The sequence below is a fragment of the Antechinus flavipes genome, chromosome 2 (assembly GCF_016432865.1).
Source record: "Antechinus flavipes isolate AdamAnt ecotype Samford, QLD, Australia chromosome 2, AdamAnt_v2, whole genome shotgun sequence".
Taxonomy (NCBI): Eukaryota; Metazoa; Chordata; class Mammalia; order Dasyuromorphia; family Dasyuridae; genus Antechinus; species Antechinus flavipes.
Genome location: NC_067399.1, coordinates 592,398,758 through 592,418,359, shown reverse-complemented (window position 1 = coordinate 592,418,359; position 19,602 = coordinate 592,398,758). Strand labels below are relative to the sequence as shown.

The window sequence follows — 19,602 nt, the reverse complement described above, 5'->3', positions numbered from 1 at the left end:
TGTTGACCTTTTATTCTTACAGATGAACTTTGTTATTATTTTTTTCTAATTCTATAAAATAACTTTTTGGCAGTTTGATTGGTATGGCACTGAAAAAGTAGATTAATTTAGGCAGAATTATCATTTTTATTTTATTAGCTCAGCCTACCCATGAACAATTGATAATTTTTTCAATTGTTTAGATTTGACTTTCTGTGAGAAGTATTTTGTAGTTGTGTTCATATAGTTCTTGGGTTTGTCTTGGCAAGTAGACCTCCAAGTATTTTATCTTATCTACAGTATAATTTTAAATGGAATTTTTCTTCCTGATGGGCTCTGTTGGTAATATATAGAAAAACTAATGATTTATGTGGGTTAATTTTATATCCTGCAACTTTGCTAAAGCTATGAGTTGTTTCCAATAGGTTTTTGGATGATTTTTTAGGATTCTCTAAGTATATCATCATGTTATCTATAAAGAGTAATAGTTTTATTTCCTTATTTCCTCTTCTAATTCCTTTATTATTAATGCCTTTAATTTCTTTTTCTTTTCTTATTGCTAAAGCCAACATTTCTAGTACAATGTTGAATAATAGTGGTGATAATGGGCATCCTTGTTTCATTTTATTGGAATCTTTTTTGGGAATTCATCCATGTTCTCTCCATATTATCATATGATTTTTTTTGTTTTGTTATTAATATAGTTGATTATGGAAAATAGTTTTCCTGATATAGAATCAGCCCTGAATTTCTGGTATAAATCCCATTTGGTCACAATGTACTATCCTGTTTATAAATTGTTATAATTCCTTTGCTAATAGCTTATTTAAATTTTTTGCATCAATATTCATTAGAGAGATTAGTCTATAATTTTTTTTCTGTTTTGATATCAGTACCTGATTTAGGTATCAGTACTATTTTTGTGTCATAGAAGGAATTTGGAAAGATCCTTTACCTATTTACATAGTATTGAAATTAATTGTTCTTTAAATGTTTGGCAGAATTTACTTGCAAATCCATCTGGCTCTGGTGATTTTTTCTTAGGGACTTCAATTTCTCTTTTCTAAAATGGGACTACTTAAGTAATTTATTTCCTTTTCTGTTAATCTGGGCAATTTTACATTTTTTGTAAATATTCATCCAATTTGATTAGATTGTCAGACTTTCTGGCATACAGTTGGGCAAAATAGCTCCTAATTATTGCTTTAATTTCTTTTTATTGGTGGTAAGTTCACTCTTTTCATTCTTGATGCTGATAATTAGGGTTTTCCCTTTCCTTTTTCTAATCTAATTAACCAGAGGTTTATCTATTTTGTTGATTTTTTCATAAAACCAATTCTTAGTATTATAAGTTAGTTCAATAGTTTCTTAGTTTTCTTAGTTTTAATTTTATTAATCTCTCCTTTGAGTTTCAGAATTTCTAATTTGATATTTTATTGGAGGCTTTAATTTATTCTTTTTCTAGCTTTTTTAGTTGTGTGCTCAATTCATTGATATCCTCTTTCTGTATTTTATTCATGTAACTATTTAGAGATATAAAATTTCCCCTAAGAACCGCTTTGGTTGCATCCCATAGTTATGGGTATGTTGTTTCTTTATTGTCATTCTCTTGGATGAAATTATTGATTGTTTCTGTGATTTGTTGTTTGATCTACTCATTTCAGGTTAGATTTATCTGACTCTGAGAGGGGAAGATTGAGGTCCTCCACTAATATAATTTTGCTGTCTATTTCTTCCTGTAAATGACTTAATATCTTCTCAAAGAATTTAGATGTTCTACCACTTGGTGCGTATATTGTTAGTAGTATCTTTACTACTTCATTGTTTATGGTACACTTTAACAAGATGTAGCTTCCTTATCTCTTTTAATTAGATTTATTTTTACTTTTGCTTTATCTGAGATCAGAATTGCTATCCCTTATTTTTTATGCTTCAGGTGAAGTGTAATAAATTCTGCTCAAGCCTTTTACCTTTACTCTGTCTCTATCTCTTTGTTTCAAATGTGTTTCTTGTAAACAGCATATTATAGGATTCTGTTTTTTAATCCACTCTATTTTTTTCTGTTTTATGGAAGAGTTCATTCCATTCACATTCACAGTTATGATGACCAGTTCTGTATTTCCTCCCATCCTATTTTCTCCCTTGTATATATTTTTTATCTCTTCCACCCTGTCCCTCCTTAGTAGTATTTCGTTTTTAATTCACTCTATTCTATTTTCCCTACCTTCTATCACCTCTTCCCCCTTTTCTTATCCCTTTCTCATAGTGTTTATGCCCTCCTTTCTATCCAATTTTTCCTTTTTCTTTCCCTTTTCTGCTCCTGCTTCTCTTCCTGCTCTCCCTCTCCCTTACTTCTTCCCTCCCTAAGACAGCAAGCAAACTAATATAGATTATATATGTGTAGTTGTTTTAAACACATTTCCATATTTACCATGTTGTTCAAGAGAAATCAGACCAAAAGGGAAACAGACCATGAGAAAGAAAAAGCAAACAAACAAAAAAGTGAAAATACTATGCTTTGATCCACATTTAGTCTCCATAGTTCTCTTTCTGTTTGTGGATGGCATTTTCCATCCCAAGTCTATTGGAATTGTCTTGAATTACCACACTGCTGAGAAGAGTCAAGTCCATCACAATTGATCATCATATAATCTTGCTGTTACTGAGTACAATATTCTCTTAGTTTAGCTCACTTCATTTAGCATCAGGTCATGTAAGTCTTTTCAGGATTTTCTGAAATCAACCTGCTCATTATTTCTTATAGAACAATAATATTCCATTACATTCATGTACCTATTCATCCATTCCCCAATTGATGGGCAACCCCTCAGTTTCCTGTTCCTTGTCATTAGAAAAAGGCTGCTACAAATATTTTTGCGCATGTGGGTCTACTTCCCTCTTTTATGATCTCTTTGGGACTGACACTGCTGGATCAAAGAGTCTGCAGTTTTATAGCCTTTTGAACATAGTTAGGAAATATTTCTTGAATAATAAAAATTTCCACTTTTTTCCCCTCTTACTTTTCTTAATACCTTATAATCCATCTTGACAATATTATTACATCTAACTTCTCTCTAAATTACTAGTGATCTCCTATTTTCCATATCCAATGTCATTTTCTTAACCATCATTAGCTTCAGCTTCTCTGTAATCTTTGTTAATATTAATCATTCTCTCCTCCTTGTTACATACTCATTTTCTTTCTACATGTCTGGGACATCTCTTCTGGTTTTCCTTTCCTTCTGTCTCTTTTGCTGGTTCCACCTCCCAATCATACCCTCTAACTGTAGATGTCACATGGTGTTCTGTTCTGGGTCCTCTTCTTCTCTTCCTTTATATACTACTTCAGTTGATAAATCTCATCGGCACCCATGGATTTAATTATCATCGTGCCCCAAATTTTCTACTGATCTCCGATCTTGAATCTCCAAATGTTTTTCAGACATCTCCAATTGGATATCCAGTAGATATCTTAAACTCAATATGTCCAAAACATAATTCATTATCTTTCTTTCTAAACCCTCCCCACCCCATACCTTCCCTATAACTACAGAAGATAACATTATACTCCCAATGCTGCACACTTGCAATCATCCTCACTGTCTTTCACCCCCATGTCCAATTTGTTGCCAGGGTCTACAGATTTTATCTTTGTAACATCTTTTGATGTTACACTTTAACACACTGCCACTACTTTGGCACAGGTCCTCATCATTTCATGCTTCAATTATTGAAACAGTCTACTGCTAGGTCTGTTTGTCTCAAATTTCTCCGTACTTCAATCCATCCTTCATTCAGTTCTGAAGCTAATCTTTCTAAAGCACAGGTATGACTGTATCTATGACTATTAACTCCATTGGCTCCTTATTACCTTCAGGATCAAATACAAAATCCTCTTTTTAGCAGGCAAATCCCTTTATATTCTAGCTCTTTTCTACTTTTTCAGTCTTCTTATACTTACTCTGGCTCACATATTTTTTGATCCATGGGCACTAACCTCCTTGATGTTCCACAATCAAGATATTCCATCTCTTGGCTCCAGCATTTTCTCTGACTGTCCCTTGTTACTGAAATGCTCTCCCTCTTCAATTTTATCTGTTGGTATCCTTGAAAGTTTTTAAAATCACAACTAAAATCCTACTTCTCAAAGGAAGCCTTTTCCAGCCTCTTTTAATTCTAGTGCTTTCCCTCTGTTAATAATTTCTTATTTATCTTGTATATAGTTTGTTGTCTCCCCCATTAGAATCCTCCTTAAGGCAGGGATTATTTTTTAGGAACATGTTAGATACCCAACAATAACAAAAAGAGTGAGAATGTTATGTTGTGATCCACATTCAGTCCCCACAGTCTCTCTCTGGGTTCAGATGACTCTCTTCATCACAAGACCATTGGAACTTGCCTGAATCATCTCATTGTTGAAAAGAGCCACTTCCATCAGAATTGATCATCATATAATATTGATATTGCCATGTACAATGTTTTCCTGGTTCTCATTTCACTTAGCATCAATTCATGTAAGTCTCTCCATGCTGCTCTAAAATTATCCATTTGATTGTTTCTTATAGAACAATAATATTCCATAACACTCATAGACCATAACTTATTCAGCCATTCTCCAACTGATGGGCATCCATTCAGTTTCCAGTTTCTTGACACTATGAAAAGGAGTGCCACAAACATTTTTGCACATGTGGGTCCCTTTCCTTCCTTTAAAATCTCTAGGATATAGGCCCAGTAGTAACACTGCTGGATCAAAGAGTATGCACATTCAAACTATATTATTAAACAATAATTATCAAACCTATTTTATTTTTAAAAAAAGATCAGTGGAATTGACTAGATAAGAAAGGGTTGGAAGGAATTAAAGTCAGTGAGCCACTGTTCAATTAAATGAAGAATATAAATTGTTTTGTGAACCTTTTATTTATTAAAAATCATTGGAAAACAAATCATTTTTGGTATAACTTAGATTTAGACCAACGTCTTATAAGATATAAGGTCAGAGTGGATTCATGAACTAAATATTAAAACTCACATCATAAGAAATGAAAAATTAGAAAAGAACTAGAACCAGATCAAGTACTTTTCATTGGTATAATTAGAGAGAGATAAGAATGAACATAACAAGTTAAATTTTAGTTACATGGCAGTGAAAAGCTGTTGCATGAACAAAAATCAGGCAACCAAGTTAATAAAGGAAGTGGTTGATAAACAAAGAAAAAAATCTTTGTGTCAAGTTTTTCTGAGAAGGTTCTTATTGAAGAAATACAATTAACAAAAAGCCTGTCAAAAGATATGTACAAAAAGAAAACTTCATGGTATTAATTATTTTAAAGATGATTGCACACCAGGGATGCATTTAAGAGAAATTCAAAACAATTTGTGGTTCTTTGCCTTAGATTCAGAAAATTGACAGAAAAGACAAAATATGGAAATAGTCAATGTTGACGCAGAAGGTGTGGCAAAATACTAGGTATACTAATGAAAAAATTGGCATATTGGTACTGGGAATTGGTCCAATCATTCTGCAAAGCTATTTGAAATTATACTAAGAAAATGACTAAAATATCCATCCACCTAGAGATCCCAAGTAAGTCAATGATACAAAATAATGTCTTAAAGACCCCAAAATATTTATAGCAACACTTTTTATAGTATCAAAGAACTGGGAAGAAGTAAAAGCCCACCAATTCCAGAATGATTAAACAAAATTTGGTACACTATTGAACATTACAGTGCTGATAAAAAAAAAAAAAAAGGATGAAAATAAAATAATGGGAAGTTAAATAAGCAGAACCAAGAAATCAATTTACACAGTAACTTTAATAATTTAAATAGAAAGAAAAACAGCAACAAAAATAAAAACTTAATATGGAAAAATTAAATGAATAAACATTCCACAGAAGAGTTGTAAGAGTGTATCTCTATCCCTTTTTTCCTAGAGATAGAAGACTATAGATGTGGAATGCTATATTTAAAGTTGAATCACGTTGACATATTTTTTAGTTTTGATGATTAATTTTTTTAATTTCTTCTAAAGAATGGCTTTCAGGGAGAGGATAGAGGAAAAGTGATATAAAAAAAGATATCAAGGATTTTTTAAAAGTAAGTTGTTATTTAAATATGTTTTTACTCTAATAATGGCATTAAGTCCACCTTAGGTCATGTCTCCAATTCATGAGAGGGTTTAAAAATAGAATTAGTGATAATTTAAAACAAATCTTTAATAGACTATGTTTATTTCAATTTAGTTCAATAAACATTTATAACAGGCTTCTTATGTTTAGGCACTCTGATAAGCCTTAAGATTCCAAAGAGAAAACAAACAAACAAAAGGAACAAAAACTTAACAACTAACCCAAACTAAATCTGCCTTCAAGAAGCTTACATTCTAAACACAACAATTATGCTGGTTTTCATGATTTCTGAAGGAGGGTGACTTTAAGACACAGAAACCCTGATGATACCTGGCATTTATATACTATGTTAAGGCTGACAAAGCACTTTGCATATCTTATCTCATTTGAGCCTCAGCACAACCCTGTGAGATAGATGCTAGAGCATCATAATCCCTATTTAATAGATGAAGAGCCAAAAGCTCAGAAAGGAAAGTGATGGGTTTATGATGACACCAACAGTTATCAGAAGTAGGATTCAAACTCACGATGTTAATTGTATCACTCTCTACAACTTCACCCCTACTCTATTCGACCTCCGTTATAAGGCAAAATTATTCAGTGATAAAGCCAGCATTCATGTGCCCTTTTAGCTTTGTGTTTCTGCCCCAGTGAGTTATTTACTATATCGGAAGTGTCCACTCTGGGAATAGATATAGGAGTAACTTTTCTTTCCGGATGGTCTTATGAAGATAGGGTGTTACCTCTTTAAAAGCTCTTTTCTTAGCTAATGATCACAACTAGCATTAAACAATCAGGGGTGAATGCAGAATGGTCACCTCCCAGGATCTAGTCATCCAGACAGGCATGATGCCATTCATGAGTTCACTTTTCTATTTAGAGAACCATGTCAGCTAGAAATGCCTCTACTATCCCTTCCCCCAGCAGGCTTGTTGACAGAAGCGCCAAAATAGACCCCCTGAGTAAGTGGCAGCTTTATAAGCCTTCCAGCTGCTGATTTCACACCAGAAAGTCAAGAAAGCAAAGGAGGTAGTTGGATAGAGAAGGTTAACACAGGCTGGTGACCACCAAGGACAACAAGGAGATTGAGCAAGGGGTCTGGGTACAGAGTGGAGTTGGATGTTTGAAGGAGCTCTCCTTGGATTCCTCGTTTGTTACTTTGTTACGCTAAGATGAACGTTCAGGCTTGCTCTAGGTGTGGGTATGGGGTTTATCCTGCTGAAAAGATCAACTGTATAGATCAGGTTAGTAGATATATTTCTTTGGTCTTTGAGGAAAACTCGGGGTTGTGAAATTTATTATTTTTTTTTCACCTGAGCAAAACTTCTATGCATTTTGAAGCGGATGGATATTCCCATCTTCTTCACTTGTGTTTGTTTCCAAGGGGGAAACAGAACTTGTCTTTATCATCTTGAAAGAAAAGATGCTAATCTCTTAACTTAATTATGATCATTGTGTTTTTTAACCTTCTCTCTTGCCCAAATTCCAGGATGACTGAAATTTAATAACTGTATCTTTACTCTTGGTCATATCTGAGTATTTGGAAATTATGGAATCTCCCTTTCTCTTTTCTGTATGGTTTCTCTAGACATGGCACAAAGCTTGTTTTCACTGTGAGGTCTGCAAGATGATGCTAAGTGTCAATAATTTTGTGAGTCATCAGAAGAAGCCTTATTGTTATGCGTAAGTTTGTGGCTTTCTCCTCTTTGCTCACCCGCTTCCTTTTTTAAACATCCTTTTGAATCTTTTTTTTTTTTTTTTTGAGAATTGCTAAGAAACCACTTAAAGAAATGGTACCAGTTCTATAGAAAAGTATAGTCTTCCAAAAAATATTCTCCTAAATACAACCTGAATACATGTCGGGTTGTAAAAGACATCTAAGTGTAACATACACTAAAAGAGACCCTGGGTTTAAATATTTGGGAAAACAAATTAACCAAATAAAGAGCAGCATCCTGCCTTAGCTCTGCAACTTATTTGTGTGACCTTCACCATATCACTTAATGTTCCTAGGTGTTGATTTGCTCATTTCAAATGATAGGTTTGGACCAGATGACCAACATCTTAAGTCCCTTCTAATTATAAATGTGACTCTTAAGTCTGTAAAATGTGACTCCTTAATCTGTAGAAATGGGCAAGCTCATTTAATGGCTATAAAATATGAGGACTAGGATTTTGAGGAAAAAAACTCCCCCCCCCCCAGTTTTCATTTTGTAATGGCTATTAACTGCTAAGTAGAGTTTTTTAAAAATAGGACATATGAGAATGTAGTGCATAAAAAGTGCTGGACTTGGATTTGAGAGACCTGGATTGGAATGCTACCCTGTCCAGTTCCTTATTGTTATTTCACTTTGGGCTTCAGTTTCCTCATCTGTAACATGGAGGAGGTGTGTGTATGAAATTATTCCTTTTGTCCTTTCTAGCTCAAAAATTCTAAAATCAAAGCCTAAATTAATAATTACATAACTATGATATATAAAATGTATAATATAGAAATTATAATTAATTTATCTCCTAGATACTACATTTACTGCCTCAGACAGGTACTGTACATTTAGATTCTTCATGATCAAGTAGTGTTGAGCCGAGGAAATTTGCTGAGAGATTAGCACTTTTCTAACTTTCTTTTGTATTTCTTTTGTGTTTTATAGACATAACCCCAAGAACAACACATTTACTAGTGTGTATAGGAGCCCATTAAACATAAATTTGAAAAAGCAGTCAGAAGTAGATAGTGAGGTAAGTAATTTGATATTTTGTTTAGAAATCATTGAAAAAAATTACCTTTGTATTTAAATAGATGCTGAGTTTGAGAACTTTCTCTAGATTGGATCTCATATCTATTCTCTACACTAATATATTTATGTATTTTCTGAATCTATTTATTAGTATTTCTCTTTCCCCCAACTATTCAGTGTGCTTATCTAATGAGCAATAAAGAATACATATGGTTTAAGATTCTATATAACATAATTGCTTTAACTAGTTTCATATCCTTCTACCTAATTTGATAATGATCTTATTCAGTGTAGTGAACATACTGTAGTGCTTAATAAATGGAATTGGTTATTGAATTGAACAAAGGACATATAGTTTGACTTTTCTTCTCATCAGTAAGATTGTGTATGTGTGTAATGTGTGCATGTATATGTTTTTACTTGCATTTGGGGAGATCATTCAGATAATTTTAAATCTGTAATTCTCCAGCCTGAAAATCATTAACTATGTTGAAGGTCTAATGCTGTATTCAGAACTCAAGGTAGAAAAGTTTGAGACCTTCCATCCCTGTTCCGGGCTAGAATGATTTTTCTTCAGTCAATCAACAAACATCCATTAAGTACTTATTATGTACCCCAGGATGACATGCTAGTAGACAATACTTATACCTGAGTGAATTAAAAAAAAAAAATTAAGCTGTTTTTCCTCCTAGTTCCCAAACAAGGAAAATTGTGGGTAAAATAGAAAAATTGTAGAAAAGTAGAGAATAGTGGGTAAGGACTTGCTCTGGATTCCCTCTAAATATTACCTTGGGCCTTATTTAATTAACATGAATTCCACCTATTCTTTTTGTGAGTAGGGCATTATAGAAAGGTTACTAAGATTTCCTGGTCTGTCCAACTGGAATAGCATAGCACCCTATTATAAAGTGTTTCAAAATAGTCTTATGAGTTATTCTGTGTCATTTATTTCTCAATTGAGGATTTTGACATTATAGAACATTTTACACAAAGGCTCATAAAAAAAAATACCCTTGCTATGTCTGAGATTTGACTGTTGATTTTTAAGCATAGCTACATAAGACAGAATTTGGAATAGTGATAGGATACCCAAATATCTAGTTGAAAAAAATAAATCAATCTCCATGACATATAGTACTTTACAATTTTTTAAAAGTTGGAGATGCATCTTTATAGTCAACATGCCATTTTTACCATTAATATTTTAAAATTTCAAAAATTTCATCTTTGTGCATTTTAGCATCTTTTTAATTTTTAATTTTTTTCATATTATGAACTTAATCATCAAAAAACACAAAAATCCCAGTAAATAAAGTTAGCTACAGCATTTTGCAATATATACTTTAAAAAAATGAGAGATATATTTTTAAAGTCATCTTATTATTTTTTATCTTTCACATTTGCCAGGGGAGAGAAAAATGAGGTTAACAGTATGTTTGTTTCTTGCTCAATGGCATAGACAATTCAATTCTCCATCATGGTCTGCAAAAAAAACAAAAAATCATGCATTATTTGCTATATTCTAAAATTGGGATGGGTTCACTTTCTTTTAATGGTGTATGACAGACTGTACTGGAATGAGACAGAAATTACTACAGATTCTATTTCTACTCACAGACTGCAATCTGAGAACCTCAGAAGAGGTTGGTGTAAACTAAACAATTGGCTGCTGAGATCACTTTCCCTCCTTTACTAAGAGAAAAACAAATAAACAAATTTCCAACAAATCCTTTCCTTTAGAGTGTCTGAATATTTAGATTTTTCTGCACCTTGGGACAGAGTATAGTCTAAGTTTTTTACACCTTTGAAAGACTTTTTTGATGCCAGAGAGTATTAGCAGTTGTGGGAAGGTTTGTCAATTCCTGTTATGATTGAAGTCAGGTTTATATTTTTTTTTTCTGAAATGGTATTTAAAGTCATAGAATGTTAAAGGTGATAAAGACCTTATAAGTCTTTCAGTAAAATCCCCTCATTTCCTTTCTTTGTTTTTTTCTTAAATAAATATTTACAGGGAAAGAATTTTCTCCTTAAATCTAGTTGGTTAGGTACAAGTATAGTTTCAAAACCATAATTTTTATTGATCTTTTAGCCTTTTAATCATTACATTAATTACATTACTCTCTCTTTCTTCCCAAAAAGCCATGTCTTATAATAAAGAATTAAAAAGAAAAACAGCAATTAAGTAAAACTAACCAGCCATTGAAAAAGTTTGAAATTGTATGTTCAGTTCTTCACCCATGATCTCACACCTCTGCAAAGAAGTGGAGGAAATGACATCTCATTTTTCTAATTTGTGGCCAAGCTTAGTCATTATAATTCCACAGTATTAAGTTTTAAAAGTTTTATTGTAGTAGTTGTTCTTTTTTCCTTTATACCACTGCAGAAATTGTGGGTATTGTTACCCTCGTTCTACATTCTTTATTTTATATCAGTTAATGTAATTCTCCCTGCCCTTACTCTAAATTCATCATATTCAGCCACAACTTGTTTAACATTCTCTGATCAAGCGAGTAAGTTTATATTTTAAGAAGGATATTAAAATCTAGTTTCCCCTTTGTGATTTGAGATGGGTCTTAATGAAGTTGCCTCAATTATAGCATTTAGGAATATTTCTCCTTCCTTGAAAATATCTTTAACACTAATTCTTTGTATTCTGCTAAAAAGTTTTTAGGGTAAGACAGGTGAATTCTGTTGATAAATTTATATTATGGAAATGAACAGTGGAAAAAATCTGCTCTGAACAGGAGTAAAATTTACTTTGTTCAAATTAATTCAAACTAGTTCAAAATTAATACTTTGGTCTCAGTAATCATGTGTTTTCAGATAGAGAATGCATGTTAGTATCTTTCTGTCCTTCTAGGTCTTGAAAAATATTGGAACTCCTTAAAATGGTATCCTAATGCTATCAGAAGTAATCCTAATCCCAATCCAGAAAATGGATGAATTTTTCTTAGATTATAATTTCATTTAGGATTCTATACACAAATAGTGCTCGAACTGTGTTGATTGGGAAGGTTCAGTATTTCTTTTTACTTCCTTTTTGTTATTGTTTGGAGGTAACCCTCCAACTCCAACTCCAACTCCAACAGGGCTTGGAGTACAAATTCTGTCAAATTCTACTTAAAGCCTTTCTAAGCAGAAAAAGTTTTAGATTCCAGGTGCCTGGAGATGATACATATAGTCTGTTGTTCATGGACTTGATTAGTTAAGTCTTAAGGGCACCAGAAAGCTGGTCACAAAGTGCTGAATTTTTCAAGATGAATTCATGAAAGTTGTCCACTATGTTAAAGAGGACTTGTGATCTTTATTTGTGATAAGGCAACCCAGCCAATGAAATTATGGATCCTAGAAATATTTCCTTTAAAGTAAAAGACATCATTGTCTAAATGAAATCTAAATCAGTCATTTACTTCTTGACGCCTTCCGAAATTCCAATAGCAAAAGTGGTCTTATAAATCTCATAATACTTTTTGCCCCTAGCCTGTATTTTATTTTAATCTGTATTATTTCATTTGCATTCTTCTTACTAGACTGGACCATGCCTTATTCATCTTTTTGTCTTCCCCAGAACCTAGCATGATATTTTGAATATAATACATGCTTAATGTTGGAATGAATGTTCTTACTGTGACTGGAACTTTGGCTAAAAACTAATGAATTTTTGTCTTTCTCTTGGGAACCTTTCTGACAACAATTAGATTAAGTATGGAAAAGATGGAGAACAGTTTAAATCTGTTTTTCACTGGGACATGAAATCCAAAGATGAGACAGCAAATCATAAAATACCAGAATTGGCCAATGAGGTAAGATAATAGAGATCAGAGAGCTTGGAAAGAGATATGCTATTAAATGCTAGTTTTTAAAAAAAATATTTAATTAAATTAATTTTTGTTGCAGGTTTTGAACTGTTTTTCTTATCTCATATTAGAGAAGGCTACCATTTCACACACAAATGCATTTACACACATGGATATAGGCAAAAGCATACTATGCATACTTCTATTTATCAATTTTTTTCCTGTGAAAGTGAATACCATCTTCCCTCATAGGTCCTTTGTAGTGGATTTGAATATTTATTATACTCAGAATAACTCAGTTGTGTACAATTTTTTAAAACAATATAGCATATACAATGTTCTCTTGGTTTTACTTATTGCACATTAGTATTTCATGCAATTCTTTCCAGGCTTTTCTAAAATCAACCTCCTCTTCATTTCTTAAAGCACAGCATTATTCCATCACAATCATTTACCATGCTTTTTTTGGCATTCCCTAACTTACAGGCATTCCCTAAATTTCCAATTCTTTGCTACAACAAAGAGAACAGCTATAAATATTTCAGAATATATAATGTTTTTTTCCCTTTTTACATTGATCACCTTGGTAAATACCTAATAGAGGAATACCTGGGTCAAAGGATATACCAGTTTTGTATCTCTTTGTACCTAATTCCATATTCCTCTCCAAAATAGTTGGATCAGTTCACAGTTCCCCTAATGATGTATGTGTCCTAATTTTTCCACATCCCTTTCTAATATTTGTCATTTTCCCCTTCTATCATTTTTGCCAATCTGATAGATGAGATGATATCTCAAAGTTGTTTTAATTTGTACTTCTCTAATCAATAATGATTTAGAGCATTTTTATATGACAATATAATTTTGATTTCTTCATTGAAAAAACTTCCCTTTCATATTATTTATCCAGTTTTCAATTGGGGAATAATTCATATTCTTATAAATTTGACAAAGTTCTCTATGCATTTGAGATATGATGCCTTTATCTGAAAAACTGTCTATAAAATTTTCTCTCAATTTTCTGCTTTCCTAATCTTGGCTACATTGGTTTTATTTGTATAAAGCCATTTTAATTTATGATAATCAAAATTATAGATTTTATATCTCACAATATTCTGTATTTTGTGTTTATTCATAAATTCTTCTCCTGTACATAAGTCTATTAGGTAATATGTTCTAGGTTCTTCTAATTTTCTTACATCTATCTTTACATCTAGGTCATATATCCTTTTTGACCATATCTTGGTAAATGGTCTGTATAACAAAATATTGGTCTACACCCAATTTCTGCCAGGCGCCTTTCTATTTATATACATGTCATATATATATATACATATATGCATATATGTGTGTATATATAAAACCAAATAGTGAATTCTTATCCCCAAAACTTAAAACTTCAAATTTGTCAAATACAAGGTTACTATAATCATTTATTACTGTATACTGTATATCTACTCTGTTCTACTGATCTACTTTTCTATTTCTTAGCCAGTCCCAGATAGTTTTGATAATTACTGTCTTATAATATAGTTTGAGATCTGGTACTGCTAAATTTTCTTTTTTTTTCTTTAATTTCTTTGATATTCTTGACCCACAGTTCTTCCAAGTGAATTTTGTTATTATTTTTTCTAGCTCAATAAAATAATTTTTGGTAGCTTAATTGGGATGGCATTGAATAAATAGCTTAATATAGGTATAATGTCATTTTTTATTACTGGCTCTGGTCACTTATGAACAATTAACATTTTATCCAATTATTTAAATCTGGTCTTATTTATATAAAAAGTATCTTGTAATTATGTTTATGTAGTTCCTGGGTTTGTCTTGCCGGATATACTCAGATATTTTATATTGCCTATAGTTATTTTAATTGGAGTATCTTTCACTATCACTTCTTGCAGGATTTTGTTGGCGATATGTAAAAATGCTGATGATTTATATGGGCTTATATTCAGATTTTAGTTATTATGATTATAGCAGTTTGCTTTTAAAAATATATATATCCACTGCCATGGCAATAATATCAATTATTGTTGCTGAGTCCCTCACATGAAAATAGTGCTAATTATTATCTCTTCATTAAGGAATTTCACATTGAAAAGAGCAACTATGAATTTAGTAATGTTTTTTAAAAACAACTATCCACAATTGAAAAAAAATCTATTTTTTGACTCTTTTTGTATCCTTTACACTTAATACAGTGCTTGGCAGGCAGTAGGCACTTAATGAATGAATATTGATTGGACTGTGTGAAGTTTTGTTTAGTAAGTCTATAGAACATGTGCTTGTTTATATATAGATTTCCTTGGAAAAATTTCAATCTCCATTATGGAAATTCCTTCCACTAACGGCATGTGGTATATTGGCAACTCATCTATAACAAATAGTCAGCTAATGTGTATCAGAGACAGAACTTGATCTTGCTGCCTTCTGTGTCAGCTCACCACCTGCCATACCATGGCCTCTCACATCCATGTATTGACAAAATGAACAAGTGAGCCAGTAAGTAGAAAGAGAAAAAAAAAGAGTTTATTTGATTTTTAAAAAACCTTTGCACTTGGGTGTCCCAGTGGATGGATGACTGGGCCCGGAGGCAGGAAGACCTGAGTTTAAATACTGTCTTATACACTTATGAACTGTATGATCTTGAGCAAGTCACTTAACCTATTTGTCTGCCTCAGTTTTCTTATCTGTAAAATGGGGGATAAGAAAAGCACCTACCTCCCAGAGTTGTTGTGAAGATAAAATTAGATAATATTTGTAAAATAGTTTGCAAATTTGAAAGCATTATTTAAATGCAATCTGTTCTTCTTTTCCTTTAGCAAGCTTATTGGGCTGCATATGGTGAGGGGAATTCTTGGTCCCCTGGAACTCTCCCAGACCCTGAAATTGTAAGAATGGTTGAAGCACAGAAGTCGCTAAGTGAGGTAAGTGGGTTAGAAATTTCTTCTTTCTATTGGATGTTACCTTCTACTGAGAACCTTGTCAAGTATTTATAGTAAGCACACATACATAATGTATAGATATAATATACACCCAGACACACAAATATACATATGCATGTATGTGATTGTGCATATATGTATACATATGCATTATATATGTATATGTATTTTAATTTTACCTTTTTACTATTAGCCAAGAAAGCCCATGAATTGTCTAGCCAAATAAGTTCTTATATATGTGTCTGTGTCTATATGTGTGTGTGTGTATATATACATATATATTTCTTTCTGTAAATACTTGCCAAGGTATATGTGTATATGGATATCTGTAATATATATATGTATATATATATATACATATATATGTATATATATATACGTATATATATATATACAGACATATGTGTGTAAATACACACATATAATCATTGATAAAGTTCCCTCTAAACTCATTTGTATCAAAAATTTTGTGCTGAGTGATATAGAAATTTGCATTCCATGATGATACCCAAACATTTGCATTTATATTTTCTATTGAAATTATAACAAAAAGGTATAATTATATTATATATACCTTTTTGTTTTAATTTGCTAAAGATAAACACTTATTTGAGGAAAAGGGAGCAGTTTTTCACATTGGACATTGCTTACGGTGACAGAAATGATACACATATATACAGAGAAGATGGGTCTCATTATTGAGAACCAACTTCTGCAATGCTCAGCACAAAGAATTTCAATACAAATAAGTTTTAGAAGGAACTTTGTCAATGACTTTTACTTCTTGCCTTGGAAATGTTCTTACTTTAGAAAATGAGTAAGCTCTTATTTTGTTATCAGTCATCTTACAGGCATTTAAATGAGCCAGAGGCCATAAATTAGGTCAGAGCAATTAATTTGTCTATGATTTGCAGTTGGCATTAATTTTAAAAAGGAGCAGCTTTCAATAGGTAAAGTTTTCATTAACACTGCAGCTTTTCCTAGTTCTTACATCCTTCTTATTACTTATCCTTTGGATAGCATTTTTCATTTTCTCATTGCTTTATAAATACAGTTTTACTTGTCATAGTAATTTTTCTTTATTCTATCCATCCCTGAGTAATTCTATCCATAGATTCATATATTAAGTATATTTTATCTAAATATTAAGCACATACTTTATATTACTGTGGGGGGAAAGGCAAAGATCAAATAGGACAAGATTGTGGACCTCAGAGAGTTTATACATAATCTAGTGGAGAGGGGAAGGGGATGATATGGCTTGCACACAAATAAACATTAATATACAAAAATGCTCAAGTGCCAAGTTAAGTGTGGTAAAGTGGAAAGCAATTTGGATTTGGAGTTAGATGATCAGGATTAGCATCTTGAATTTGTCACTTATTACCTGTATAAGCTTGATCTCCCTTGTCCTGGAGGTCTCATCTCAGAAATTAGGGAATTAGCTTAAATGGCCTCTAGGGCTCTTTCCAGGCCTAAATCTGTGACTCCCTGATTCTGTGATGCACAGTAGAATATGGTAAATGCACAGGCACAATAGAAACCTAGTGCTTTCTGTGAGGTCCAGGGAAGAAATGATAATTTTCAGTTGGTGGAATCCCCAATTGAGATAACATTTAAATTTGAACTTGAATACCAAATAGGAGATCAAGAGATAGGGCTGAAAGGGAGAGAGGAAGGTGATGGCATCCCAGGAATAGCAAAGTGTCAACAAAGACACAGGGGTAGGAAAAAATGTGGAAATTGTATTATTACATATTTTAATTCACTGTCATTCATTTGACATTGTTTCTAACTCAAGTATGCAGAAGCCTATGAAGAACAGCAAGGAAAGGGAAGTTTTCCAGCTATGATTACACCTGCTTACCAACGAGCTAAGAAAGCCAATGAATTGGCTAGCCAGGTAAGGTCCTCTATATTTTTTTAATGTACTCCAGTGGATTTGAGCAATTCCCTCTAGTGAGGCAGATTGTATTCCATTATTCTGTGACTCATATTTTTAAGAGGGTTCTAAGAATCACATACATGTTAGGCTATCTTAAAAACAGCTCATTTATATTCAACATGGGTTAATTTATTCTCTGTACCACTGAGATAATCCTAAAATTGTGGATGAAATAAAAGAATCATGTACTGTTTCATGGGTACTAAATTAAGAGGCAGGAAATCAGGTCTTGAACAAATCTTTTAATTTTCTGGATACCAATTGCCTCATCCATAAAATGGGGACAAACACGCCTTCCCTCTATTGTGGTCTTTTCTAAGTCAATGACTCTATCAAATGCAAGAGACCTGGGGAATTCTTGCTGAGTAGGACTTAAGGCACTGTTGCAGTTGCTTCCCCTGGCTTAAATGATGGTCAGATTCCTGGAAGACTGGTCATATGTGCCAGTCCGATGTAAAAAATGAGTGCTATCAGAAGTTTGGGAACTCTGTGTCTTCTTCCTTAGGTGCATTATAAACGTGGACATGATGAACGTGTTTCCAGGTTCACCACAGTGGCAGATACCCCTGAGCTCCTGCGTTCCAAGACTGGTGGACAGCTTCAAAGTGATGTAAGGACTAGAGGCTGAGACATATTTATTCACATTTACAGCTTATTTTCCCAGTCTCACTTAAATGGGGGAAGAGCAAAAAAAAAAAAAAAGTAGGAAGCAATTTAATATGGTGCCTCCATTTCAATCCTTATGAAAATCTGAGATTTTGGTTGCTCAGACCCTTTTAATTTTGTACATCTTAGTAAATGGACTCCATGAATTATTCTGGTAAAAATAAAATCACTATCCTTTGGCCAATCCCTGATGATGGGCCTTCTCTTGAACTTCCAGCATTAAACCTGTAGATCCATAGCTTTTCTAGCTGTCAGATCATCAGGACTTGTGCTCTTTTGACATTACCTTTTAGACCCTTTCTATGTCATGATAAATCATTGAATTAAAGCTTTAATATAGGGCCATGTGACATGATCTGGTCATTTGGAAAACACAACCTCTCTGTGCCTCAGTGTCCCCATTTGTAAAATGAGGGAGTGGCTTTCAAGGTCTCTTCTAGTTATAATTCTGTGATTCTGTGATATAATGACTGTGCTTATGTTGGTGGGAATTTTCTTACTCTAGTAACATGTTTGTTCTCACAGTCATTTTATCTGTCACTTCATTTACTGAATATTTTCTTCTTTAAAAAATTAAACATATTTTCAATTAATAAGCATTTATTTTTTCCTCACCTTTCCCAATTAATTGAGAAAGAAAAATAGAAAAATGAAGCTCTTGTAACAGAGTAGTTATGTGCAAAAGTATGTTTCTTTCTGCACCTTGAGTTTTTTTCAGAAAGTGGTTCCTGGAATCATGGTTGGTCATTGCATCGATTCTGATTTCGGGTCTTTAAAATTGTTTGTTTTCACAATGTTGTTATCATTGGATAGATTGTTCTGCTAGTTCTGCTTGTTTTACCTTGCAAAAGTTTATGTCAGGGGCAGCTAAGTGGTGCAGTGGATAGAGCACCAGACCTAAAGTCAGGAAGACCTGAGTTCAAATCTGGTCTCAGACACTTAACACTTCCTAGCTGTGTGACCCTGGGCAAGTCACTTAACCCCAACTGCCTTAGCAAAAAAAAAAAAAAAAAAAGTTTATGTCAGTCTTCCTGGTTTTCTCTGAAGCCATCTCTTTCATCATTTTTTATGGCCTCTTATCATAGGATTCTCATAGGTAAAATTCCAGATAAAATGAGTTTGCAACAGCCCAGGAGAGGAAATGAGAGGAAACTGGAAAAAAAAAGAGAGAAGCCTGAGTTCAAGTCTCAGCTCCATCCATTATTGACTTTGTGACTTTGGATAGGTTACAAACTCTCTCAGTTTCCACATCTGTAAAACAAAGATAGTAATACTTATATCTCCTTCCATACATGATATATATATGAATGAGAATCTGTGAGTGATTTTCTATGTAAAGATGAAATGAGATAATATGTGTGAATATGCTTTATAACTATAGAGTCCTAGAAA

General features: G+C 32.8%; 1 protein-coding gene across 2 annotated transcripts in view; it reads left to right on the top strand.

The window, feature by feature from the left end:
* Positions 1–7,137: 7,137 nt before the first annotated feature.
* The window catches only part of NRAP (nebulin related anchoring protein), a 79,568-nt gene continuing 67,103 nt past the window's right edge, over positions 7,138–19,602 (top strand). For both annotated transcript variants that reach the window (XM_051981464.1, XM_051981463.1), the window contains exons 1-7: positions 7,138–7,360; positions 7,705–7,799; positions 8,768–8,855; positions 12,553–12,657; positions 15,477–15,581; positions 17,401–17,502; positions 18,050–18,154. In XM_051981464.1, coding sequence (XP_051837424.1) covers positions 7,289–7,360; positions 7,705–7,799; positions 8,768–8,855; positions 12,553–12,657; positions 15,477–15,581; positions 17,401–17,502; positions 18,050–18,154 — 672 coding nt within the window. In that variant the 5' untranslated portion in view covers positions 7,138–7,288. The remainder of the gene's footprint in view (positions 7,361–7,704; positions 7,800–8,767; positions 8,856–12,552; positions 12,658–15,476; positions 15,582–17,400; positions 17,503–18,049; positions 18,155–19,602) is intronic.